The following is a 25,757-nucleotide window of genomic DNA, read 5'->3' as shown; positions in this document are numbered from 1 at the left end:
TTGGCCTGAGGCACAGAGTGTGTCAGGTTATGCTAATTCTAAGGGGCACAGCAGTGGCAATGCCTTACACCAGCCGTTTACTTGGCGAAGGTGATCTGGGCCTTAAGTCGCTGCATGCTGGTGAAGGTCCCTACACTACATCTGCCTGCTCTCAGCAGATACCCACTCCTTCAGCTACAGCTGACATCTGGTGCAGCTATATAGATGCTAATGAGAAACCCCAGACCTTTGCTTTACTTAGAAGTGTCAGGAGAGACTGCAGTCCTTCAGCTATTTTGGGGAGGGAGGGCTATATAACATGAGGAAGAAAAGCAAGGTCCAGTATACTCCTGCCCAGAAGCTCTTCAAGAATCTGAACTTGGCACAGGATAAGAGGGAAAGTCTTGTGAATTAAAGAGAACAAAGGTTGAAAAACAGAAAACAGAGATAGTAAATGGTGATTTTTTCAGTGATGAGAGGTCAGAGGTGCATGCTACACACATATGATGCATATGGAGCAGATGAGTAAGGAGCAACCATCAAACAACATAATACGGGGTCCCAATGAAAGGGTCTCTGCACACATTTAGTGAATTCTGGAATTTCTTGCAGCTGGTGCTATGGTACCACTAAAAGTTTACATGGATTCAGAACAGGAGTGAAAAAATTTGTGGAAGAATAAACCAACCAAGGGCTATTAAACAGAACAACCATCACATCTGGCTCAGGAAGCCTCTCGGCCACCAGCTGCTGGCAATAAGGAAAGAACTTCAGGGAAACATAAACATGTGCTTGTCCTTCTCTTTACTTTTCCTTCCTTGTCACCTGCTGTTGACCGCTGCCAGAGACTGGATGCTGGTTTAGGTGGAATTGTTATGACTCGGCCCTTTCTCACGTATTTTAATTGTTTATCCATGTGAAACTTCCATGGGACAATCAGGCCACAAATCAAAGAGATTGAAAGCCCTATCCTAAGTAGCTATTATTAAAACTGCTTTGAAATGTCATCCCAAATCTACTTCAATGGCAAAATGGGAAGAACTTGAATATATTTTTTAAAGCCAAAGTGAAAGGAGTTGGATATTTCCAGCTTAACAGGGCCTGACATAGTTTGGCCTAGAAGATTTGCTTGGGAAAGTGGAGCAATCTTTCAGAATTTCATAAAGAATGAGGCTGGGGAGAGGGAGGGAGGAAGGAAGAAGGAGAGAGGTGAGGGCCAAGGGAATTAGGTCAGTCTATAACATCAATTCATGAAACAATACTGAAAAATTAGTTAGTATGGGCAGTTAGTAGCCTGTATATACTCAGCTAATCAGGTAAAAAGTAACAATCAGCACACCTATATCACAGCTACATCAAGCACAGCTCATATCAACTCAACCTAATGCCTTCCTTGGGCAGAATATTTGGGCTTTATTAAGACTGTAGTCAATGCTTTATATGATATTTTTAGTAGTAAATAAGGGAAAGCCTAATAGCACTGCAATGAATCCAGTATGTGTTAGTGTAGAAGATAATATAATTGATAACTTAAAAGTCAAAAATAATGAATATCACCACAGGTGCTGTAAAACCCTTAGAATACAAGTTCAGGATTGAAAATTATCTTGACCAAGTGAAAAAGTGATCCAGGAGAAAAAAAAAATGAAGCATATTTGTCCATCTCTAAAAGACATTTAAGCTGGGCAGGTTATGATGAATTTTCAAATGAACGTAAATTTAAAACATCCTGGAAAAGAACAAAAGCTGCCTGGGCAGGCTGGGGTTTGTAGGTCTTGTGAAGAAACCTTTCCATATAGCATTAAGAAAGCCTTCTATAAGATCCCGTGGCTTCAGTTTTGGGCTCCACGCTTCAAGAAAGACATAAATTACTTGGAGCAAGCCCAGTGGTGGGCAATGAGACAAGCCAGAGGTCTACAAGTTCAGCTTCAAAAGAAAGCCTGAAAGAATTGCATTTGTTTAGTCTGGAGAAGAGAAGATGGTGAAGGAGGGAAGTAGGGAGCGCAGTGATAAAATTCTGAAATGTGTGAGAGGTAGGAGCAAATAAGGCAATAATATGCTCTCTGTGATCACTGCAGATAAGATGCAGTGGGCTTAAAAAAAGGCAGGAAGAATTTAGATTGGCTGCTAGGAAAATGTATCTATCTCCTTGCAAGAACAGTAAAGCTGAGACTTACTGTGTCATCTCCATCACTGGAGAGCTTGAAGCCCAGGAGAGAGTGGGGCTGCCAGTGAGGAATTATTTGCCCGCATCCTCATGGTGAGGCTATGTAGTTTCTCCAGAGCCTGTCTAAATCCACTTTCTGTGGTACATCCCTGTGTCCAAAGGCTGTGATGCAATGAGAGAAGAATAGCTGACATGCTTGCAAGGACCTGGAACAAAGCAGGGGCTGGACCCCACCAGCTGTGCTCCTCTCAAGCATTTCCAAGGGGCACCTGGCCACTGCATGGCAGGGAAGGAGGGCGAGACATTCCTTTCCCGACTGCAAACATGTCGGTCTATCCTCTGTGGAGATGGAGGGAGTAAATCCTGATCCCGTCCCATGGCCACATCGAGCAGGGCTAGCCCAGTGTGATTTTGGCATCTCTCCACATGGCGTCATAAGGACAGGCTCTACTAGGTGCTGGAGACCTGCTGGGGTGATTCTCTGCACTCAGGGAGAAGGCAAAGCCCGGGAGACCAGGTTTGCCATAGGCTCCTCTTCATCCAGTGCTCATGCTGTGGTGCAGCAGGGCTGCTGCCAAAAAGCTGCAGCTACTGTGGCTTATTTTTTTCACTCTTCTACAGAGAAGCTGGCACCAGCACAGCCAGTCCACAGGGCTAACGTGGCACACAGTGGGGTGTGCCCCTTCACAGACCAGGAAACAGGGTGTCTGAAAGGGTTTTTTTCCTCTACAGAGCTCCAGTTTTTACTAAAGGTCCACAGACCACCACGACCACACTTGGCTCTTTCCTAAGCTAAGGCCAGGCTTGCAGTTCAGGTCAGCTCCACAAGCTTTGGACAAACTCTCCTGGCATTATCATCCTCTGCCTTCTGCTCTCAAATCGGCTCCTTCTGGGCCCAGCTGGACTTATTCTGTGCTTTCCAACAGGCAGATTCTTGGAGCAAAAGCCCTGAAGAAACAAAACCGACAGCTATTGGGTTCCCTGTTGCTGTAATCATGTTCTGATGAAATCACACGTTCATCCCTGAGAGGTGGGCTCCACTCACCCAGCCTGTCCCCCCGGCAGCTGACCATGCACCCATACCTTCACAGTTCAAAGGCCTTTTTGCACAGCTTGCTCCTGACTCATCTGGGGCCAAGAGGGGAGGTCAGCAGGGGCATGCTGATCACTGTGCCTGGCAGAATCCGGGCACAGCTCCTTCTGCCTACAAACTAACTCAGCTGCAAGTCAGACACCAGGGAACTGGTACAGCTGAGACGGCTCCAGCCCAGGCTGGCAGACTAGGACAACTCAACTGGTCAAGAAGTCTTGTGTTCAAAGCAATGGGCAAAGGTGCAGCTTGAGACTCTGCTGCAGACTCACTCCACAATTTCAGGTGACATCTCCAGGTCTTGAGCATCTGCAGAATTAGGGCATCAATTATTCCTGTTTCTCTCCTCTGGCTGTGAGATTTCTATAGCCCAGAAGTTTCGGAGCAGGGTTCAGCATCTGGCACAGCAAGGACCTTGTTACAAAGGGTAAAGGCACGTTAGGCATGTCACATACACAGCAGTAACTGCTGACTGCCCCTCCATGGAAAGAGTGATCTTCTCTGTGCTCTCTTCCTGCAGTGCAGAGCTCAGCCTGCTTCCCCTGGCTTGGGCTCTATGAACAATGTTTTTGATGTCGCAGAAGACCAGTGGGAAATTCAGAGCATCCTTCATGGAGAAGAGCCATCTGCTCCCTCGGGCAGGGGCCAGCAGTGGCGCCAGGCAGCTGTGGAGCAGAGCCCTGTGCTGGAGTAGCAGTAAACCCTTGACAGATGTGCAGCCAGCACAAAGGAAAAGGAGCACGAGAAAAAGAGGGAAAACAGCTGGAAATAGCAAGAGCTTGGAAGTGGTCACGATTTATGCAGCAAATTAATGGCAACAACAAAAAGTTGTGACCCCTGAAAAGCTTTGCAAATCCCCTGTCTAACACTAGCTGTTGGTTATGGAGGTGGTTTGACAAACCAGTTTTCCAGCTGGGATGATGCTGAGTTTTTCACCCTCACCCATGCCTAACACCTGCTTAAAGCATTCTGCTGGTGTTAGTTCAGCTGGCACCCAGCTTTGCCCAGGCTGAGCATGGACTAAAACCTAGGGTCAGGGCTGAGGCACAGGCAATGCATTTGCTTCTCAGCACTGACCCTGATGGTCTTCTTGTAGTAGGCTTCATTCTCTGTGAGCAGAACTTCACATATCCCATGGCTGTGGTGATGGGTTCCGGATAGTCTCTATTAGCTGCTGATTTTTACAGCCAGACACCATCAAATGCAAATGCTAAGGGAAGGAGGCAAAGCCACGTGGGTCTTTGTAGAACAGTTGGTGCTGAGGATCCAAGACACATAGCATTCAACGTGGTATCTTCCTTCTCAACCAAAACAAATAGCAACACATGCTTCGGTCCCAACTGAATGACATCAGCAACATACATATATAAAGTGCTTTATTGCAGCATCAGAATAAAGAATTCTTCTCTATGAAATTTTGTAGGAATAAAAGGCATTTTATATATATTACATATTAAAAAAAACCCGAAACAAAACCCAACAAAATAAACTTAAGGAGTGGAAGCTTAGAGATTTATCACTTAAATAGCAGTGGGCTGGACGGAATCTTTGATGGGATATAAAAATAAATGCTTGCTTAATGTCTGCTTTTCTCATGGTGGCACGCAAAGCCTCCTGGCGTATAAGGTGCTTGTGTGAGGAACACCACTGCTTCTTGTTTCTTATGCTCCAGCTCATGCCTGTATCCTCCAAACCTTAGAGGCAGCGAGGCAGAACAGCCACTCGGCTTTCAACCAGCTTTTTGGGGGGTTCAATGCAATAATTTTTTCTACTTGCCCTTGGATGGTAACTGCATTTATTAGAGAAATTACATTTTCTTTTTGGGGGGTTAGACCAGTTGACATACCCAGTATAAAGAGGAGGAGGGTGCAAATCCTGGTTAACAGTCCTTACTATAAGAGCAATTCCTCAGAGAGCAGCCAGTCTAACAAACAAATTGACTGAGCTATTGAAAGCCTCCTTCAAAAAAGGCTGTCTGCAGAGGTCCTGCTTCCATGTGTGGGTATAATACTGGACACTAGGCAAGTTCAACAGGATGTTGTTTTAAAGTCTGTACACTGATGGTAAATAAGCTCCTCTGACAGTCTGCTGATGCTAATGATGATGTATGATAAGGGAGAAGAAATAGGAAGATGCTCTGCTGAATGACAGAAGATAACAAGCTCATCCTTCCATGGCCTTGGACACTCAATTTGTCTGCTTCCCATACAAATGCCTCTATGTCTGTTGCTGTGCCTCCCCACACATTTGCCAGGCTCCCAGAATCAAGCCATCAGATCACTGCCACCCTCTCTTGACCATGTCTTTACCAGAAACTAGTGAGCAAATGACCATTTAGGCTAGGGAACATGTAATGGTCATGAAAACTCACCATGGTCTGGGTCACCATTATTTGGTTGTGCCTTCCTTCTCACCCTTTACATAACACTGGTCATCTCAGACTGCATGACTATTGGGAAATGGATGGTGTCTGCCTGTTTTGATAACACCCATTACTGGAGTCTGGGGATATGAGTGTGGAATAATAGTTAGATAAGAATAATTCAGTGATAACTTCATTAATACTTTCACAAGTACTTTTACGTACTGATGACCAAGGACACAATATTCTATCCATAACCAAGGCAAAAGGATCAACATACATTCAACGTATAAAAGATACTCCCAGAAAGACTCCCCAAAGAGCTATGAGACCTCCTGAAAGGACAGACCTAGCACAGGACAGTCAAACAAGGACCTTTGCACCCAGACAGATGCTTTTTGTCCAACAGTGTCCTGCAGAAAAGCATGGAGTAGCCAACAGCCTTGGGTGAAACCTCTAGTCTAGAAATGACTCAATTCTTCTTCACAGGTGCTTGACTTGCTCTTTCATTTTCTCCAACGCTTAAAATTTGCTAAATAGAAGCTATGAAGTTTCCGCCAGGTTCAGTGACTGAATGTCCAGCGATAACGGTGCTCAGTCTAGTCTCTCTGTGGGAAACTTGAGGAGCCCCTAAAATATGCTCGGAGAAACTGCCATGAACCTGTGAAAAGCTAAGTAAAACCCAGGCAAGACCAAAGCACCAATGGTGAGCACCATGATCTGCAAACACCAGGTACTGACATTATTAACTAGGTATTGACACTATTAGCACGTGCGTGTCCTCCTCCTTTGGAGACACACTGGCTCGCCTGGCCAGGCAGCAAGCCTGAGGAGCACAGGCTGCACACACGATTTGCTTTCTCTGGGCTGCCTCTTGCTGGGGAGCTGGGCAGACACAGCATGGAGCAGGGCCTGAGGCCAGCAGCAGACCAGAGAGGGGCAATGCTGGGTGCTCCCAGCAGTGCCTGATTTGTTGCCATCCCCATAGAGAACTTGCCTCAGTGCTTTTTGCTGCTCTTCAGTAATAGCATGAGTGGCAGCTGAGCTGCCTCCTGCCCCCAGCAGGGCTGTGGGTGGGAAACACAGGACATTCTGCTGGGCAGTGTCACACATGCTCCCGAGCACTGAAACCCACTGTGGGGCTGCCAGGACGGGCTGGTGGTGGGACTTGCATGGGTGCTGCCACCCTGCTCCCCTAAGCACTAAGGCAGAGGGGCTGAAATGCACACACAGGTGGTGTTCCCCCATGCTGACCTCCTCTGAGGTCCACGTGTGTCTGGCTTTGGCACCCAGTGTTCCCTTTCACAACCCAAACCACAGTGACAAAGCAACCTTGCCAAGGGAGCCCAGGCAGCCAGTCTCCTCCTGCCCCACACACCCCCTGGACCCATGAAACCCTGCTCCTTCCCAATCGTGCATGCAAAACCCAAGGAAAGGGGTGCCTGCACTCTGTGCATGGCACTCTATGCCCTGTCCCTCCCTAGAGGACCCACCCCCAGTTTCAGAAGTAGAGCAGCATGTGCCAGGTCAGGTGTACAGGCAAGACCAGGCAACTCTGCCCGCAGCAGGCCAGCTCCTCAGATGCAGCATGAAGCCAGCAGGAGCTGAGGCCATTTCACCCTGAAGATGCTCAGCTTTCAGCTTGCGTTGAAAGACTGTGGAGAACAAAAGCAGACGGGAAGAGCCCCCCATTCCCTTTATGCCTCCCATCCCCTGCAGCTCCCTGTGCGCCAGCCCAGGCATCCCAGGGTGTGGGACCACCCCATGTGGCATGGCAGGGATCGCAGCATCATAACCTCCAGCACCCCTTGAAATCCAAGGTGGGCCGAGGCACCCGTCTAGGGGGATGAGACAGACGCTGCATCCTCCCTGCGCTGCCCAGCGCCAGCGAGGAGCCCCTGAGCAGGACCAGGGCTACACCAGGCTGCACCGGGGTGGGAGCTGGCAGTGGCCATAGCTCCTCTGACATGGCTGTGGCTAGTACTCCTTGGCCTCCTGCAGCTGAGAGAGGTACTCCTCCTCGGCGGGGTTGTCAGCACACCGCTGCCCGTTGTTGGGGGGCCGGACGGCGTGGTAGCGGCTCCAGTCGCCCTTGCAGAGTATCCAGGGCAGCATGTCCACCTTGTAGTGCAGCTCTGGGGAGAACTCGGTGCTGATGAGGTTGGGGACGCCAGCCCCCTTGCCACGGGTGATGAGGCGGGTGTGTTCATCGTAGCAGCAGTGCTGGGCAGCCAGGGTGGTGCTGTCGAGGGAGAGCATGGAGCGCAGGCAGAAGCGTGCTGTGGGCTTGTAGATGTCCAGGCGCTCCTTGGGGCCGCTGGCATCCCGCCATCGGAAGCTCTTGCCCTGCTGCTCATCCCGCAGGTTGACGGCACTGTAGACGGCCTCCAGCGGGTAGGAGCAGGGGCAGCTGGGCAGGTCCGTCAGCACCTTGCTCAGGTACTTGGTGAGGAAGTCGCTCTTGCAGTTCAGCCACTTCTCACAGCTGTCCACCTCTGGAGGGAAGGGCACCGAAAGGGTGAGGGCACGCGCAGCCCGCACCCCACTTTACCCAGCTGCCATTTGCCCATGGCCTTACTCCATGGCCACCACCAGCAGAGCGTGCATCTTCCAGGCAGGAGGAGCCAGGCTTGATCCCCGAGACACTAACAGGGGGAAGGGGTTTCATGCTGGGGCAGAGCTGCCTGTCACAGGGTCTCTGCCTGGGACACCCATTGCTGCAAGGGCTGGGCTGGCAGTAGACCCCCATGGGACAGGGCATGTGGCAGGCTGGCCTCAGCCACTGCACTGTAAAGCAGGACTGTGCTGTACCAGGGTTGCGGGAGGAACTGGGTTTGCCAGCATGACTGCCATGGCAGTGGTTTGGGTGACTTAGGTCTGAACACCAAAGGAGACAGCCCTTGGCAGAGCCCTCCCCACGAGCGAGTCCCCATGGGGTCTGGCACTGAAACCCCCAGAGCAAGGCAGAGGCAGAAGCTGACCTGAGTTGAAGAGCTCTGTGGTGTTGTCACTTTTGAAAGGCATCTCCTTTGTGGGGAAAACCATTTCTCCATCTGCTCCTTGAGAAAGAAAAAAAAACCCAAACCAAAGAGCCAGAGTGAACACCAGGAGGAGTGGTGGGTTTTTTCCTCCGTAAGGGCACCAGACACCATTCATCTTCCACTCCCTCTCCCACCATTGCTTTGGGTACATGGCACTCTCCCTGGAAGGGTGGACCAGCAGTAAGACGTGCAGGACAGACCCACACAAGGCAGTGGGTTACGTAAAACCCAGTGGATGGAGCCAGCTCTCAATATGCCTCAGGAGAGCATTTCAAGCTCCCAGTGTGAGAGGTGCAAGGAGTTGCAGACCAAGCTGGAACCCAGCTCTACCATCCTTGGGTACCATGTAACTGCTGGAGAGCCAAGAAGCCCCATCAGAGCTTCCTTGTTGAAACAAACCCCTGTGGTCATTAGCCCAGACCACATCAAACATAACTAGCTCTTGCAGCATGAGCAATGCCCTGCCCGCAGCAGCAGGAGACCAGCCCACATAGGGATCGGTCAGTGCCCAAGCACTGGTATTGCCAGGGGCTCACCAGGGCAGTGTGGCAGGTCGCAGGTCCTTGACTCCGTTGCTGTGCAGGCGTAGCCACAGGACCGGGTCCTCTTCTGGTTTCCACTGCCACAGGTGATGCTGCAAGGAGACCATGGGCTCCACTCCTCCTCATCTTCATAGTCTGTGCACAACAGAGGAGAGGCAGAGAGTGGTGGACCTCAGCACAGCCTCAGCAGCAGGGGAGCCAGCAGCCACGCGGGACCTCCCTCAGCTCTGCCCTGTCCGTGGGATGTCCTGTACAGGGATGCAGGGCCAGCACTGCCCGGGCCCGTAATGCCAAGGGCCAACCCTGTCCTTGCTGGCAGCCCCAGGGAAGCAGCTCCCAAACAAAGGCTCTTGTTCTCACAGCTTTGCTCCCAGTCATACTGACCCAGGCAGGCAGCACTGCCCATCCCCATCGCCTCCAAACCTGCCTGATGCACTGGCCATGATGCTGAAGCATCAAAGTGTTAGCAAAGATTGACTGGTTTTGGCCTTGTGGCCGGGAAGCTGCAGGAGGAAGCTGCTGTGGTGCCCTGGCCTGTCTGCCCAGCAGCACCCGCCATATAGCCCTCTGCAGCTCCTGTCCTGGGGATGTCCAGGTCTGTGGCAAAGGCTTCTGGCACTGGTGTCACTGCAGGTACCTGAGATGATGGTAGCAGCACCTGCCATTAAACATTTACACCATATTTCTCATATGAGCATGCCTTTGCTAGAGTCCAGGCTCCAGTCTGGTTACATGCAAGGGCAATTCCTGCTGGGATGCTGGCATGTCTGACTGCTGGCAGCCCCAGCTGGGTGCTGGCCTTGCTCCTTGGCATGCTTGCTTATTTTTTAAGTAGGAGCTGAGCACTAGTGTGCTGTGATCCACAGTGCAGGGCTGCTTCCCCTGCAGCGAGGCAGGGCAGTGCCCATCTGCAGGGCAGCTGCCTGCACCCAAGAGGACTCACCATAATTATATTTGTCCTTAAAGATCCAGTTCTTCTGCCTGGGCCACTGCTGGTCCCAGTCACCTCCCACTCCACTGAGCATTGACTCCTCCTCATAGTCTGCTGTGTAATCTTCCTCCTCCTCCTCTTCCTCCTCCCTGTCCCCTACATCCAGGTTGTCATCCTCTTCTTCCTCCTCTTCCTCCTCCTCATCCTCTTCTTCCTCCTCCTCTTCCTCCTCAATGGGGTCGGTGTATTCCCAGAAAAGAGGCCAGAAGAGGTCCTTGTGAGACAACCACTCAGGAGACGTCAGGGACCAGTCATTACTTGTCTCCTTCAACAAGTCCATCTCCATCTCAGCCTGAGGATCATCCACCACTTCGATGGTCACCTGGAGGCCAGATATAAGGCAGGGCAGTGAGCTGGGGCACAGCCCTGGGACAGACCTACCAGCCCATGCACTGGTTCCCAGCGTGAGAAGCCAGAGACGCCGTCAGAAATTGAAGTCACCCTTGTAGAAGCATTTGCTCCTGCTCTACAGAGAGGGGCTGTGGGGGCAAGGAAAATGCCACGAGCAAATTTCTCTGGCAAGGACCCAGCTATTTGCATCTGGTAGTTACCAAGAAGACAGACGGCAGTGGCCACACGGACCCCACTCACAAGATGTTTCCTTACTTAGGGAAGCAAACGAGGCTGGGGAGCACAGGCAGTGCTTGACCGCATCCCCTCACAGCCTGCACAGACCTGCTCCCTACCTGGATGTTGGGATTCTGGGAGCTCAGGTCCACGTTGGCCAGCCCTGGCAAGCTCTGCAGGTCCAGCATGAAGGGCAGGTTCTCATCCCGGCCAGCACCGCTGGGCTGTGGCACCACTGGGCTCCTGGCAGGCTGCTGAGCCACCCCTCGGCGCCTGTGCCGCCGCAGGCCAGCCTGCCCGCTCCGCCTCAGGCCCCGCGCCTTGCCCGATGGCGGCAGCTCCTCGTCCCCTGCCGAACGGGGGCCGGATGAGGCAGACACCTGGAGAGGGAAGAGGTGCTGAGAACATCTCTTGAGGGCGGCTGTGCAGGGAGCAAACTGCTGCCCAGCAAAGAGGAGCCTGGTCTCATGCACTAAACGGTTCCTCCACCCCATCTTATTGCAGCATCAGGGCAGCAATTAACATGTTAATTAATCAAGTTAATACCCAGTGGCCTGTGCTGTGCCAGGGCTTGGCCCCCCTGCACCTGAACAACCTACAGACTACACGGAGACTTCCCATCCCCGTGACCACCCTCTCTGCCCCCCTCTGCTGCCCCATTGCCCATCTCACTTGCCTTTCCACTCCTCGCTCTCCCTTTTTTGCCATTGCTTGGTCCCTGGAGATGGGTAACGGCAAGGGCTACTTCTGTGATGGCAAGGTCACAGAGTTATCAGAGCACACGATTAATAACTTTATATATTTACATAAAAAGTTTATAGCAAGGTCTTTATGACAAGGGGAAAACCGCACATAAATAAATTGCTCTGTGGTGCCAGTATTAGGGCAGACAACTTCACGCAACACAGGTTTAATTGAGATTTCAGATGCCGCCCAAAGAGGGTGTAGATATACATGGTAGATACAACCCAGCCAAACGGGACGACACAACGTACTTGCTAGTGGTGCCAATAGCTCTAACACTGCAGTGGCACACGGTGCTTCACAGCCAGCCCTGCGCAGGGAGGAGCGCGCAGGGAGCCTGGCCACGGCAGCCGCTGCAGCCGGCCGGCGGCGCAGGGAAGCGGACGGCACGCCCTGCCAAGCGGCGGGATCGCGCCGAGTTCCCACGTTCCTCGTCCCCGCGCTCGGCGCGCTGGCATGAGGAACCGCGAGTCAAAGGGCCAGCAGGCTCCAGTGCGCCCGAGAAAGCGGAGACGGGAACAACTGGCAAGCCCCCCGCGGCACGGGCCATCCCCGGACGGGCCTGCGGGGCCCCGCAGCTCGGGGCTGGGAGCGGAGGTGCCCGAACCCCCCGCAAGTCGCCAGCGGCTGCCTATTTCTGGCTGCCCGGCTGAAACCCTCTTTTGTTCCCAAGCTCTCGCCCTTCGCGCCAGCCCAGCCGAGAGCCGCGGGATTAACGAAGAGAGCGGCGTGCCCCCTCCCCACGGGGGACGCGGAGAGGCATTTCTACCTGCAATTAGAGCCAGATGGTTTGGGGAAGGACTCCCCTCCCTTTCATCCTGATCACTGGAGCACTTCAAAGGCAGCTGGAGCCTGGCCAGGCTCTCATGAGCGCACACAGCCTGTCCCCAGCCCTGTGCCCGCACATCAAAGCCCGCGGCCCCCCGTCCCCGGGGGAGGGAAGAGAGCAGCAGGGACGCTGCTGGTCCCTTGGCTGCTGCCCAGAGCAGGCTGGGCGCGGGGAAGGGCCAGTGACAGACTTCACCAGATGGGCCCGGAGGAGAGACGGCCGTGGGGAGGAGGGAGCCTGTGCTGCCGAGCAAGAGCCTTTGGGGCCCACCCCTCTTCCTGGCCGGGGAGCTCACCCCTCTCCCGTGGCACTGCTGGCAGCAAACATGGGCACAGACAGACACCTCTGCCCGCACCTTGCCCTCCCAGCTTTCTCTGCCCCCATCCAAAACCGCAGCAGTTTGGGGAAGGACCCATGGAACAATGCCCGGCTGTTCTCCAGCCTGTCTCCCGGTGCTTCAGCCCCTTGCCAGGTCTCCTCTTTTGCCCAGGGACTCCCTGGGATGGAAAAGGAGGAGCCCAAGCAGAGCAGAAATAGCAAAGGGGTACAAGCAGGCAAACCTTGCCATGTCCCAGTTCTGGCTGTACACCACCACCCGCTGATGCTGGGTTTGCTGCCAGCTGCGTGTGCCCAGCACAACCCCTGCACGAGGGGCTGCCAACAAACAGCCCTGCGAGGCTGGCACTCCTGCCTAATTTATAATGAGCTTATCGGGGCTGAGTAAGCTCATTTCACAGACAACCCCAACTTAATACACATGGAAAGCAAGGTCTCCTCTAGCAATAAGATCCGAGCTCACCCAAGGACATCAGAGCAAACAAGCCAGGAACAGATTCCAAGTCTCCAAACTTGCACTCAGTGCCTAATTCAGATTTTACGCCCAAACAAGCTCAAGAAATTCAGAGTACTGTTCCCACAGGGAAAATGTAAAACTGCCCCAGGGGAACTGGCTGCAAGAGTGTCACTGGGTGAACAGAGCTCCCTGCGCTCCCAAATCCTCCAGAGGCACAAAGACCCCAGGGGTGTCCACCCTGGATGGTCCAGAGTCTTTCAGTGACCGTCACTGAACCATAGAACCCAACCCTTCCCTCCTGTTAATGTGTGCAGCATTCAGAGGCTTTGCTGGGTTAAAATTTGTCCCTGCATCAGAAGATGTACCTACAAAGCACAGTCGTGCTCAGTGCCTGACCCGGATGTTTAAGCCATGGATTTTAGTGAGGTCCTAGGTGGTCCACTGTTCCCTCTGGGTCAGAGCATCCACGGTACCATGATCCTGACAGACAGATGTGTCTTCTCCATGTCATCAAGGGGCTCCTGCCAGCCACACAGGCAGCTGCCCTTCAGAGTCGTCCTCCTGCCACGCTCTCCTCCGCCCTGGTTAGGGAACAGCTGGATAAAGCCATAGAGCCTAAAGGTAAGCCACTGCAGTGCATCAGCTAAGGGAAGAGCTGGCTTGTCCAGAGTGAAAACTCTACTCCCCTACTCTCCACGGAGCACAGGAGAAAGGCTGCAAACCATTGCAGAGCTGGTCGCAGCAGCTCCCTTCTCCTTCTGCCACTGGGGAAGGACACTTGCCACCACACCACAGAAGCTGTGGTGCACAGCACAGTGACGAGAAGTCCTAATATCTCACAGCTGAGCTCCAGCCTCCTCCTGCAACCAGCCAGCACCAAGCAAACGACAGAGCTGAAGGGGGAATTGCTGCAGCTCCTCATGCATCCACTTTGGATATCCTGTCTGGTTGGGAATAAGGGTTCCCAGGGCAGAAACCTGAGAGAAACTATGGGGCAGGATTTTGGAAAGAGCATGCGCTTTCTGTTTGCGAAGACCATGTTTAGACTGAAGCTACAAGCAGGATCACATCCCCCTCCCTATCAGCACAGGAGCTCCTCCCACATAATCCAGGCTCTCCCCAGTGTAGCACGGACTGTGGAGGGAGTCAGTGTAGGACCTTGGGGCAGAAACTCAGCAAAGATACTAGGAAGGGGAAGGAGCTCGTCAGCAATTCAGCCCAGTGCCATGCCTACTTTGTAGACAGAATGGGTGACAGGGTGTGCGGCGGTGTGGGGAAAGGCCACACATCATTTCTCTAGAGAATAAAGGCTGATTTCTAGTCCATATGCCTCCATTAAAATTGCTTGGAAATCTGAAGATGGCAAAGAGAGCAGCTGCAAAACCATTTCAAGGGACGGAAAGACTTTTCCAGTGAAAGACTTGTACAATTCGTTTGTCATGTTAAAAAGAAAAAGCAATGGCTTGATTTCCCAGTTCTTTAAGGCAGTAATCCATCAGGCATCAGAGACCCTCTAATCCAGAACAGAAACACATAATAGGAACCAACACGTCCAAGTCAGAGCCAGACAAATTCAACTGAGGAATAAGGATTGTGTTTTTAACACTGTAGGTGATTAACCACAGGAACAAGCTAACAAGGAAAGTGGCAATATCTCTTGTGGAGACAGTCAAACCCATGTCACTGGGCTCAACACATATGTACCGCATCTGTGCTAGGGAAGAAATCCAATGATCTAATGATTTCTTCTGGTCTTAAGATCTGCGGTTTTGCTACAAACTTCTCTAACACTCTGAACTAAACCTGGGTTAAGAAAGCAAACGACAAACGCTCATGTGCTGCAGCTCTTACATAAAAATGATTAGAGACATGATACCTCAGATCCTACAGCAGTTTAAAACCCGAGAACATTGACACAATAGTCCCTGTGCTGTACTGCCCTTTGGCTACCAGGGGCACCACTATGCTGCCACCACAACCACAAGTACTTGTCCCTCCAGCATCTCTGTAGGCACAAGTTGCCAGTGAACCGACTGGCAGTGCTCTTTGTAACTACATACACTGCTGAGCAGAGCTGCTCTTCATCACGGGGTTAAACCCAAGACAAGTACACTTGAGATAACTCCCCGGGAGCAAAGCACTGATGAAACCTGTGCATCAGCCTCTGCATCAGCGCAAGGGAGTCTCTGGCACAGGACAAGCGCAGAGGATGCAGCTTCCACCCACACCTGTCCTGAGCCAATTAGTGAGCACATAAACTTGTTCAGCTTGAACAAAAGAAACCTGTGCACAGGGGAGTCAGAGCAGAGGCAACAGTCAGACTGTGCTTTGGGCTTGTTAACACTGCAGTGAAGAAAATGACATATTTGCTAAAGGCTGGTATTGCACTGGGCTATAATTATAAGGAATGGGGGGTTTTGTTGCTTAATCATTACTACTTGTGTAAGGTTTCCTTTGAACAGTTCTACCACACTGTACTGAAACGAGAATCCACCAGAAGAACTATTGATCTTTTCCTGAATAGAGCTGAGTCTACACAAGTGTATTCCTACTCCTTCCCCCAAGCTCTCTCCAACATTATTTTAACATCTGTCCTGCAGTTTGTTGCAAACTTGCCCACTTACAATTTAGCCAAGAACAAAATAGAAACCAGCACATTTTTTCTTTTATTTACCATAAAAATTTTCCCTTCCATATTCACCTAAATAAGCTGTGAAGATCTGGAGAAAGCTTTCCAACACAAGTTATCTTTGGACTGAAATCAGGCAGGAGCAGCTCCAGAGCAGGGTTATATTATAAAGCCATGGAAGCAGAGGGATGCTGGTCGGTTGCTTCAGAGGGAAGGCCAGCCTGTCTAGGGGGAGGCCCGAGGCATAGTTTGCAGAAAGGCTCAGGGCAGTTTCTGCTGGTGGGAGTGGGAGAAAGGGGAGGTTTTTCCAGTGCTAACAAGTAACACTGTTGTCTCTTTAAAATAAAGGGAGGTGGAACTGCAGGGTAATCAGCAGGAACAAATGCAGTGTGCCACTCTGCCTCCCTCCCATAGTGCTGGGCATGCTCTCTCCTTGATGACCCCACCACAGACACTGCTCAAAGGGCTATTTTAGCCCAGCCAGCTGAGACCACTGTAGCCTCTGGAGGGCTACAGTTTGATCCTCCCAGCCATTAACCCATCCACCAGCACATAACCCATCTACCAGCAGAGTGTTTCAGCCAGATGGAAAACCCACTGGATACATATCAGGCAAGTGACCTCTGCTGCCCATCAGCTCGTCACCCGCTTAACAGGTCCCCCAGAGCCGTGCCAAGGCATAACATGCTTCTACAGGTGTCAAGAGCTGGGTGGATGTCTACGAGACAACGGGAAAGGTGCAGATGCCACCCAGTCCCTCTTCCTGTCTTCAAGACCTCAAGACCATAATCCCAACAATCAGACACAACACCTTTACACTTATAGGCAGGTGGTTTAGCAGGAGCCATCACTCTGGGCTTTGACAGGTGAGCTCTGGAACATCTGCCAGAGACAAAGCAGTGGACACATCCAGCTGCCTCCCTCCTCTTCTGCCCTCGGTTATACTCCCGCCTGCAAAGGAGCTGTGGCACAAGTAAAGAGCGGGACCACGATCTCCCAGCTGCTCTGCTCACTGATCCACCTCTGCTGGTTCTGGCTGGGACAGACTTACTTTTATCCACAGTAGAAACTACTATGGGATTATGTTTTGGATTTGTGCTGAAAACAGTGTTGATAACACAGGGATGTTTTAGTTATTGCTGAGCAGTGCTTACACAGCATTTCTGCCTCTCACCCCACCCCACCAGCGAGCAGGCTGGGGGTGCACAGGGAGTTGCGAGGGGACACAGCCAGGACAGCTGACCCCAATTGACCAAAGGGGTATCCCACACCATATGGCATCATGCTCAGCATATAAAGCTGGGGGAAGGAGGAGGACAGGGGGATGTTTGGAGTGATGGCATTTGTCTTCTCAAGTAACCATTTCACATGATGGAGCCTTGCCTTCTCGGAGATGGCTGAACTCCTGCCTGCCAATGGGAGGCAGTGAATGAATTCCTTGTTGCGCTTTGCTTGTGCACATGGCTTTTGCTTTACCTATTAAACTGTCCTGATCTCAACCCATGAGTTTTCTCACTTTTTACCTTCCAACTGTATCCCACATCCCACCACGGGGAGGGAGTGAGTGGCTGTGTGGGACTTGAACCTGCTGCTGGCTGGGGTTCAACCACGACACTGCCTCAGGATCGACTCACACCTGAGTGCTGGTTTCGGCTTGTTCTTTTTTTCCAAGGCACAAGCATCTCCATTTAGGTTTTGGGAGGCTCTGCAAGTGCTGGTGGAACAGACAAGGCTCTTGGTTATCATGCTTGTGTGGGCAGATGTTTATGATGGACCAGCAGGAGCCAGCAGCAAACATTGGGCTGTGCAGATAATTATTACACCCTCACAATTATAATTTTCATGCAGTTATCAAAATACTTCAGGTCATGTGGAATTACTCTCTTTTATAACTAGCTTCCTCCCAACTGTCTTGAGTAGAGAGCTGCAGGGAGCAGCATCAAAGGCTTCCTCATCTCATTTATTTTCATGTCTCACATTTATTTGTCATGTCTCACAATTGCAACAACTGTAATCTCAAAACCCTTCTCAAAGGGTTGCCCCCGAGGCAGAGCCAGCCGTGGAGCAGAAGGCACCATGGTGTGGAGAAGCAGCAGCACGCAGCACCATGAGGAGCAAGGGCACAGCATAGTTGACTTTGTGTAAGACCAAGAACAGAGCATTTGGCCAGGCTGCTGTCAGCCTGGGAACTGCACCTCCCGGCCGGCACAGCCTGGCCCCTCTCACCGTGCCAGCTCTCCTGCAGGTGTGCTGATGAGTAACTTGCCTGTGGCACCCTTGGCCAGCTCCTCAGGTCACTCGTGACTTGAGGAGCACAAGTGTGAGCCTGGTAGTTTTTCACCTCTCACCATGCCTGGCTGTCGCCCTCCTCAGTGTCACACGCAGGTGCTTCTCTACCATAAATGTCTTCCCCCTCTTTAACACTGAGACAGATGCTGTAAACTCCCATTTTGCGGATAAAGAAAACGACCTGTCCCAGCTCTCTCAGGCAGCCTGTGGCAAGGTCAGGAATAGATGCAGGTCTCCCATGTCATACCTGGAGAAGGCTCTTGGGAAGTCCCACCGCAGCTCAGCTTCTCCTCCCTACCTGCCCCTAGGAGGGGCTGCCCTGCCTCCCGCATGGATGAGCCGCGCAGGCCTTGCGGTGGAGAACCTGGAGCTTCTAGTTCGCAGCACTGACATGTCCCAGCACAGCAGCCAGGACTGTCCCTGCACCAGAGACCCTGCCAAAGCATGCAGCTCCAAGGGCCAACCCTTGATGGGTGGTGCCTGCTGTGAGGAGCCCAGCCAGAGGCAAGGCACCCTTACCTGAGGATGAATGTACCCTGAGACCTCTACTGCAGCGAGGCCAGCTGGGAGCTGCTCAGATAGAGCACAGTGCAGGTACGGGAGCAGGGCCCCACAGGGACTGCACAGAGCAGTCCCCCAGGGAGGCGAACAGACGCACATCCATACCCTCTGGTGCTCTCTGGCAAACGCTCCTGCTAGGGCACATGTTTTCTGTTAGCATAGTTGAGCTGTAATACGCGTAAGCTCTTAATGCATCAGACTGAGTTGCTGTTAACTTGTTCCAGCTCTGAATCCCATGTGCTTCAGTAACCATTAACTTGTTCCAGCTAATGATCCACATTTGTTAGCCTGCACACCGTAACCCTCTGACTGCTCCAGCGGCTGCTTCCTTCCCCACTGTAGCCCAGGCAAAACTGCAAAAGGAAAAAACCCAAGATATAGCAAAACAAGTGCAGCAACCAGAGGGGCCAGACCAACACCAGCCTCCCCCTAACCCCTAGCCTGCTAGAAGAGGTTGCAGTGTGAGGGACACACCTCACCATCCCACAAATACTGTTCCCTTGACTAGCGAGTGCCCTGGGGCTCAGCTACCAGGAAAGAGCCAGGGCTGCCTTGCTCACACACAGGCTCAGGATGCCAGGGCTGGGATGGAGGATGAGGCTCACCTGAAGGTGAAGGGCACCACACCCATGCCATGTACCAGCCTGCTGCTGCGCCCCACGTGACGGAGGCTTCCTTGGTTGGGGACACATTCCCAGCCCTGCCTCACACTTCAAGTCCTGTGTGCTAGATAAGGCCCTGGCAGACTGGGCCAACCAGCATCTCCTAATCCAAGATAAACCCACGCCTTGCCACCTCTTCCCCACATGCATGGGCGCTTCCTGGCCACCTGCAGCCAGGTCCCCACCTTGAGCCCATCCAGCAGTGCTGGGGACCAGCAGAAGGCAGCAATTTACTTCATTTTATTCCCTTTGAAGCTGTATCCTTCCCCTGGAGACTAAACCAACCTGCAGCCCAGGAGGTGCCAGTGCCCTTCACACCAAGAGCCGCCTGGGACTCAGAGGCAGGTAGGTCACATCTCATACTGAAATGAAGTATACTTCACAACAGCTTCTCAAAGAAGTTACTACACACAGGGAATGCAGAAACTAAGCTTCTTGGAAGCAATACCATTAAAGCATCCAACAGCCCAATGAAGGTTCCCTGCAAATATGGTCTACCAGAGAAGAAAAAGTAGTCCTTGCACTTTGGCAAGCTCCTGTCTCAAATGGAAACATTTTCACACTGAAACACGGCTGCAGTCTCTTCCCTGCTTCTTGGCTATGAGCTATGGCATTTTACACAAAACCGAAACCTCTGGCTGACAACATTTGCTTTGGAGGAGCTGGATGGCATGGGCAACCTTGCTGCTGTAGCTCACATTGTCCTCAGGCTTCCCTACGGGAAGTGTCTGGGCATCTTGTTTTGGAGATTATTCTGAGTGGAAGAGTATTTATTGATACTATGGAATACAGAAGATCCCTGGTTTGTACTCCTTACCCCTAAGACACTGACAAGAGAAAAGCAAGAATTAATTCCCAGCACACTCCCTCCATCACCTCACCGGGCTTGGGGGGACAGCGACTGAAGGCAAGATAGGTCCCCACCTGCCTGTCTTTAAGAAGAAGGTCTGCAAGAGCCGGACACTTTTGAGAACCCAGAGAGAGGGCTGGGCAATGCCCTGTAGAGCGATTTGTGCCTAATCTCTACCCCTTACATGTGCCTTTTACAGGAACCCCTTTGATTGGAACAATGGGAGCGCAGCAGACCTATTTGTGCAGTGAAAAGGGAAGAAGCCCCCTCGTCGGGCAGCTTCCCTACACCCGGCTCCCTTTTGTTTCTGCTCCTGCCTCAGCCCCAGGGCGGGAGGTTTTTCAACTGTGTTGACTAAGATAATTTGGCACTTCTCAAAAGGAAATTTGCTACAAAGGGCGAAGTACCTCCCTGCGCACAAAGAGCCCCTTTCAGAGCGGAAGGATGCTTCAGTGCACGTTTTGTACCCACAAATCCGACCTCCGCCAAGGACAAAGCCAGGGACAAGAACGCTTAATTGCTGAAGAAATGAAAAGGTAAAAAGCACATCCGCAGGCAAAATGACTCTGCTACTGACACAGCCGCGGCCGCGGGGACCTGGCCGGGCAGGTCCGGGTGCCCCATGCGGGGCTGCCAGGCACGGGTGGCAGCACACGCTGAAGACCCGCAGCACAGCGAGGTGGCCCCGGGGAAACAGAGATCCTTTCCTCGGCCACACAGGCCTGAGAGAGCCTGGAGCAAGAGCTGGGGGAGACACACGGGAGGCTCCGGACCCCCGTGCTCCCCCCCGGTCGCCCCGGTGGTCTCCCCAGGCAGGGCTCCCCCAGCTTACATTCTCCTGACAAACTCCACTCAAGCCCCACTCATATTTCCATTTAACGCTTTTTATCTAGTACAGCCACTCCACATCACCTTGGAGCTCCTTTACTCTGCACTTGCTGGTATCTCCCGTCAGGCATCGTGTCACTGCTATACATTTAATTTCTAAGCACTCCTCTGCTTTCAGGCTTCCTGTACACAGGAAAGGTCGATTTAAATCAAGACCGCCACCGATGGTTTTTAATCAATAAGTAAAACATCTTGGTGGAGACCGTCAGTTTTGAGCATAGTTTCCCATTGCTACTCTGGCTGCCTGAGGTAATCAGTAAATAATACACACCGTTGTTGCTCATTTCCTTCTTTCTCAGGGGGCAGGAGCCTGTCATACCAGGTGCCGTACAAACCCACTGATTTGCAGCCAGCTACAGCCCTTTGGTATTCTTTTGTTGCTTTCCATTATCTGTTATCGCAGACACCAGATTTGCTTTGCTCGAAGCCTCAGACCAGGGGAACTCCAACAGCAAGCTCCAGCCTGGATTCTCACCCTGCCCCTGTCCCAGCCCTGCCATAACACCCCAGGGTGCCTTGTGTTGCTTGCTGCCCATGCTCTTAGGCCCCTCTCTTGGATGGGTTTCCTCCTGCCAAGGAGCACCCACCAAGCCCACCAGCGCTGGGCCGGGCAGCTTGGACCCTCTATAGCACACTTGCTCTGCTCTATAGCCAGCTTGCTCTGCTGCACCCCATCACTGCAGGGATGCTCACTACCAACACCATCACTGTTACCACTGGTACTGTTATTTCTATACATAGGTATTGAAGCGGTTGTACGGGTTGACACAGATCTAATAACTTCTAACATTTACATTTGTAGCGTGTTAGAATGTCAGCTATTTTCAACTTACTAAAAGAGTACTGGAACCCACTGGTATCAGTTGGAAAGAATCCAAATATTTATTAATGATGCTCAAAGCCTCAAAGCCAATATTTTGAAGTCCAGCGAGTTTATCAAAACATATTTTGTGTTTAAACCCCCTGACTTTGTAAATAAACAGACCGTTGAGCAATGTGAGGAGCTCTCTCTTGTCTTGACAAGGGACACAAGCTTTACCAAGTATTCAGTTACCCAAATCTGAAGAGCTGCCGGCATGGGTCAGCGCTTGGACCTGCCACATTTCTGCCCATGTCAGAGTGTGATGCACCGACCCGCAAAAGTGTTTCTAAAACCCCTGCTGTGCACCTGCCTCCTGCTTTGGAGCCCCCCTGCCTTCCAAAACAGCGCCAAAAAGCCTCCAAATGAGCAGGTATCTTCCCTCGTTAGATTTAACTCACAGTTGGAAAGAAAATATTTCAACTTCTAGTCAATTGGGCTGAAGAAATAGAAAACATTCTTGCTACATCTGTTGCTTATGCCAGGCTCAGCGTAACACAGGCAAAGCTTTTCTACACAGTATCAAGGCTGAGAAAATGTAAATGCAAATGCTGGCTCCTTTGGTAATTTATAGCCGGAAGTAGTGGATCCTGACTGAGGGACAGGACTTTGGGACATACCGATAAGGTTATCGCCCAAGATAAAGCACGTGTCCCTCCATCATTCCTGCAATTGGAAGACTTTCAAACTCCAAAATTTACTGAAAACCTTAATGGTTTTGATTTTTCTAGATTATTTTAGTATAGAAGTGCAACTCTGAGGCTCAGCACAGATTATAAAAATTCCCATTCAATTCTAAACCAAGGGAAAATGTTTGCTTTAAATAAAGATGTTAGATTAAAATAAGTCCAAGTTTTGTAATTGTTTAATGGTTTCGATTGTCTATCTGCTCTGCTTTGTCATTTCTATTTTTCTCCTCCTGGCCCCCTTCATTCTACCCACATCTGTAGGGCATTACCCATAGTGTAACCAATACTCCAGCTGTGGCTGCCCTGCTGCCATAGAGACAGGACGTATCAGCACTGCAACAGGAACCATCTGTGCCTATGACCCAAAATCACTCTGGATTTTTTTCTAACCACCACACTGCTGCGCTTCTGCTCCCTGCTCTAGTTCAAACAGGCAGGCATGTCTGCTCCAGATTCTCACCCAGAGGCACCAGAAACTGAGGATTTCCTCCCAAAACAGTCAGAAGACACATGCCAAAACCTACCGCTTTCTCCCTGCTGTGCAGTGTGAAGCTGGTACCCTGAGGGATGCACAGTGTGCACGGGAGCACCAACAAACCCCCAGAGGAATCCATTCTTTGCCTTCCTCCTCACCTCCACCCTCAAACGTCTGCCTACAAACTTCTTGTATGTTTGTATTTCTGCAAGAAGCAAAAGTCCTGGGGACAGAGGCTGCGCTGTGAGTGCCGTATGTGATCTTTGGCTGGCCACACAACGCTCCTCATTCACAGCCATTCACAAACTGGGACCAACAGCAGCTCTCCCTGCCTTGCCCGATGTATTTTAGACATCAGATAAAAAGGAGCCTGAGATTGTGCTGCAGGGTCCCGCGGTGGGGACCTGCACAGCTTCCTAACATGCAGTTTGTCCCTATGCCCCCTGCCACAGGGCTGCAGCACTTCCCGGGATTTCCACTGTAAATCCCTAGACCCCCTGCAGCTGGAGCCTGAGCACACTCTGCCTGGCATTTGCCTGGCGAGTGAACCAGCAACTATGTCTGTGCTTGAAGTCTCATAAGCAAAGTGCAGCACCACCACGGTGGTACCAGCACTACAGCATGTAACATTCCCAGAGTCCTGTTCGCATCTGCGTGGTCCATGCTCCAGTTAAAACCATTACCAGGCGGTACGTGGCTGAACACAGCCCATGCCCTCTCTTGCCTGTTGGCCAGGCTTTAGGTGCAGCAGATTGCTTCTTCACACTTGTTCCCTGGGTTCCATGCTGGAGTTTAGTGCGTTGAAGAGCACTGCCAGCGTGATTCCCTTGAGATGAGCACTGTGGTTTGGCAATAATTAGCAGTAAGGTATACTGCCTTTGCTCAGCACCTCCTCTGCCAGTCCGAGGGACACTGCAGATCAAACCTGTTGCTCCCCACACTGTTGTGTATCACCAGCAATGGCTGAGCTGCTCTTAGCCCCATCCTGCTCAACCTCCTCCTATCGCCAGCTTTCTCACTTAGACCTTTCACCCACTTCCAGCAGTAGTGTTCTTCAAAAGGGTATTTTCTAAACACAGCTCTGCCACCTGAACCACTTTTTCTCCAGAGAACAGCATCAAGATGTAAGTAACCTGCTTTAACTGTTCAACTGTCTGTCTGTCTTATTCAAACCCTTCTTCCTGCCCTCCTCGCAGTTTGTTTCTTCCCCATCCTCTTCCTGTCATCCTCATCAGGTCCCACCAGCTGGTTCCCACTCCCTCACTGCCCGTTGAAGTTTCCCCTTACACGATGTGCGCTCCGAAGCCAGCGCTTGCCGGATCCGGCTCTCAGAGAGGCAAGAGGTGCAGCCCCAGGACCTCCCCCCCAGGCTGGGGTGGTCCCGAGGCCGCCTGCCCGGGATGCTGGACGGGGCGCAGGCTGCCGGGATGAGAACGGAGCATGACCACTCTGGAATCTGCCCCTGGGTCGTCCCAGCGGGAAGGGGAGACGGTGGCTGAAATCCGTCACGTCTTCTTTTTGTAGTAGCGGAGTTTTGGAGTTCCTGGCAAGCCACCAACGCCACTGATGCTGCCGCAGGTCGGGTTGCGGCCGGACCCCGCTCTGCTCCGGGGGATGTTGCCCCCTGGAGGCAAAGGGTCCTCCCGGCCGCTGGGTCCCGGCGCTCGGCCCCCACCTCAAAACACCTAAACCAGTCCTTTTCCTGCAGCCTCTGCGCAGACCTGGGGCTAACCGACAACCCCGGAGGCCGGGAAAGGGCTGTGCCGCTCAGCGAGTGAAGAGCCAGCCCAGCAGAGGGGAGGCACGGAACCCTGCTTTCCCCCGCGGCTCCTCCTGCTCTGCTTTTCCACCCGGGGCTCCGGGCGGCCCGGCCGCGGGACACGTGTTGGATGCTCCCTTCGGAGATGCACAACCGGCCCCGAAGGAACCCCAATGACCGCCCAGGCTGGCCGCTGCCCTCCTCAGCCGTCCGGGCACGGGTGAGGGCTGCGGAGGGCTCGGCCCTGTACCCCCCGGCTCTCCATCCTTCCCCAAAGGCTGCCTTACCTCCGCCAGCTTGGAGCTCCTCTCTTTCGGGCTGTTGCTGCGCTGCTTCCTCACGGGCAGCCCTCTCACCGCAGCCAGGAAAGTTGTCAGGAAGACGAAGCCGAGGATGAGCACGACTTTCCCTCTAATCAGCGGCATCTCTCCCTCCCTCTCGCCCCTCCTCGCCCGCCCAGGGCAGGCGGCCCGGCAGCACGCCCGCCCGCAAAGCTGCAAGCCCCGTCCTTCGTTGCTCGGGAAAGCGAGAGGAGCAGGGAAAACGTAAAAAAATATTAATGTATATAAACTATCGCCGCCGGGAAGCGCAGCCCCCGCGTGTGCGGCCGGGGCAGGGTCCGCCGGACAGGGCCGCTCCGCTCCCTCTGATCTCACTTGCAGTTTGCCGAGCACGTTTCGGTGTCGCTGCTCCCCCGGCTCGCCCGCCGGTGCCACTGATGCTGAAGGGTAACTCTGAAAAGCTCCACAAGTGTGTGAGGAGAAGGGGGGGGGGAGAAGAGGGCTTCGCTTCCCCACCCCCCTTCCTAATCCCTTCGGCAATCTGATTTCTTTTCCTCCTCTTCTCCTCCCCCCGCCAAGTCACTCCCCGGTGCTGCCGCGGCTCTTCAGGCACCGCCGGGCACCGGAGGGCGGGCGGTCGGCGACCGCTCGCCGGGGAGAGGCTGCTTCCCGCAAGGAGCGCGGTCAAGCCCCTCCCGGGCGAGCGGCGC

At 52.5% G+C, this 25,757-nt stretch overlaps 2 protein-coding genes across 3 annotated transcripts in view; one reads left to right on the top strand and one right to left on the bottom strand.

Moving 5' to 3' along the window:
• Positions 1–6,219, top strand: part of AHSA1 (activator of HSP90 ATPase activity 1) — a 14,475-nt gene extending 8,256 nt beyond the window's left edge. The window contains exon 9 of the mRNA XM_030485348.1: positions 6,123–6,219. Within this exon, the coding sequence (XP_030341208.1) occupies positions 6,123–6,172 (50 nt within the window). The 3' untranslated portion in view covers positions 6,173–6,219. The remainder of the gene's footprint in view (positions 1–6,122) is intronic.
• ISM2 (isthmin 2) lies at positions 6,219–25,757 on the bottom strand. 2 transcript variants are annotated; one of them, XM_030485342.1, is made up of 6 exons: positions 25,054–25,757; positions 10,859–11,119; positions 10,125–10,494; positions 9,176–9,316; positions 8,580–8,657; positions 6,219–8,093 (listed from the first exon to the last, which is right to left on the bottom strand). In XM_030485342.1, the coding sequence occupies exons 1-6, from the start codon at positions 25,189–25,191 to the stop codon at positions 7,576–7,578; spliced, it is 1,506 nt and encodes a 501-aa protein (XP_030341202.1). In that variant the 5' UTR covers positions 25,192–25,757; the 3' UTR covers positions 6,219–7,575. The 2 variants fall into 2 exon arrangements, with proteins under 2 accessions (XP_030341202.1, XP_030341203.1); XM_030485343.1 differs by having other exon boundaries at positions 8,580–8,651.

Source organism: Strigops habroptila, chromosome 4 (assembly GCF_004027225.2).
Source record: "Strigops habroptila isolate Jane chromosome 4, bStrHab1.2.pri, whole genome shotgun sequence".
Taxonomy (NCBI): domain Eukaryota; kingdom Metazoa; phylum Chordata; class Aves; order Psittaciformes; family Psittacidae; genus Strigops; species Strigops habroptila.
The sequence above is the reverse complement of the archived record's forward strand: the minus strand, read 5'-3'. Positions and strand labels throughout refer to the sequence as shown.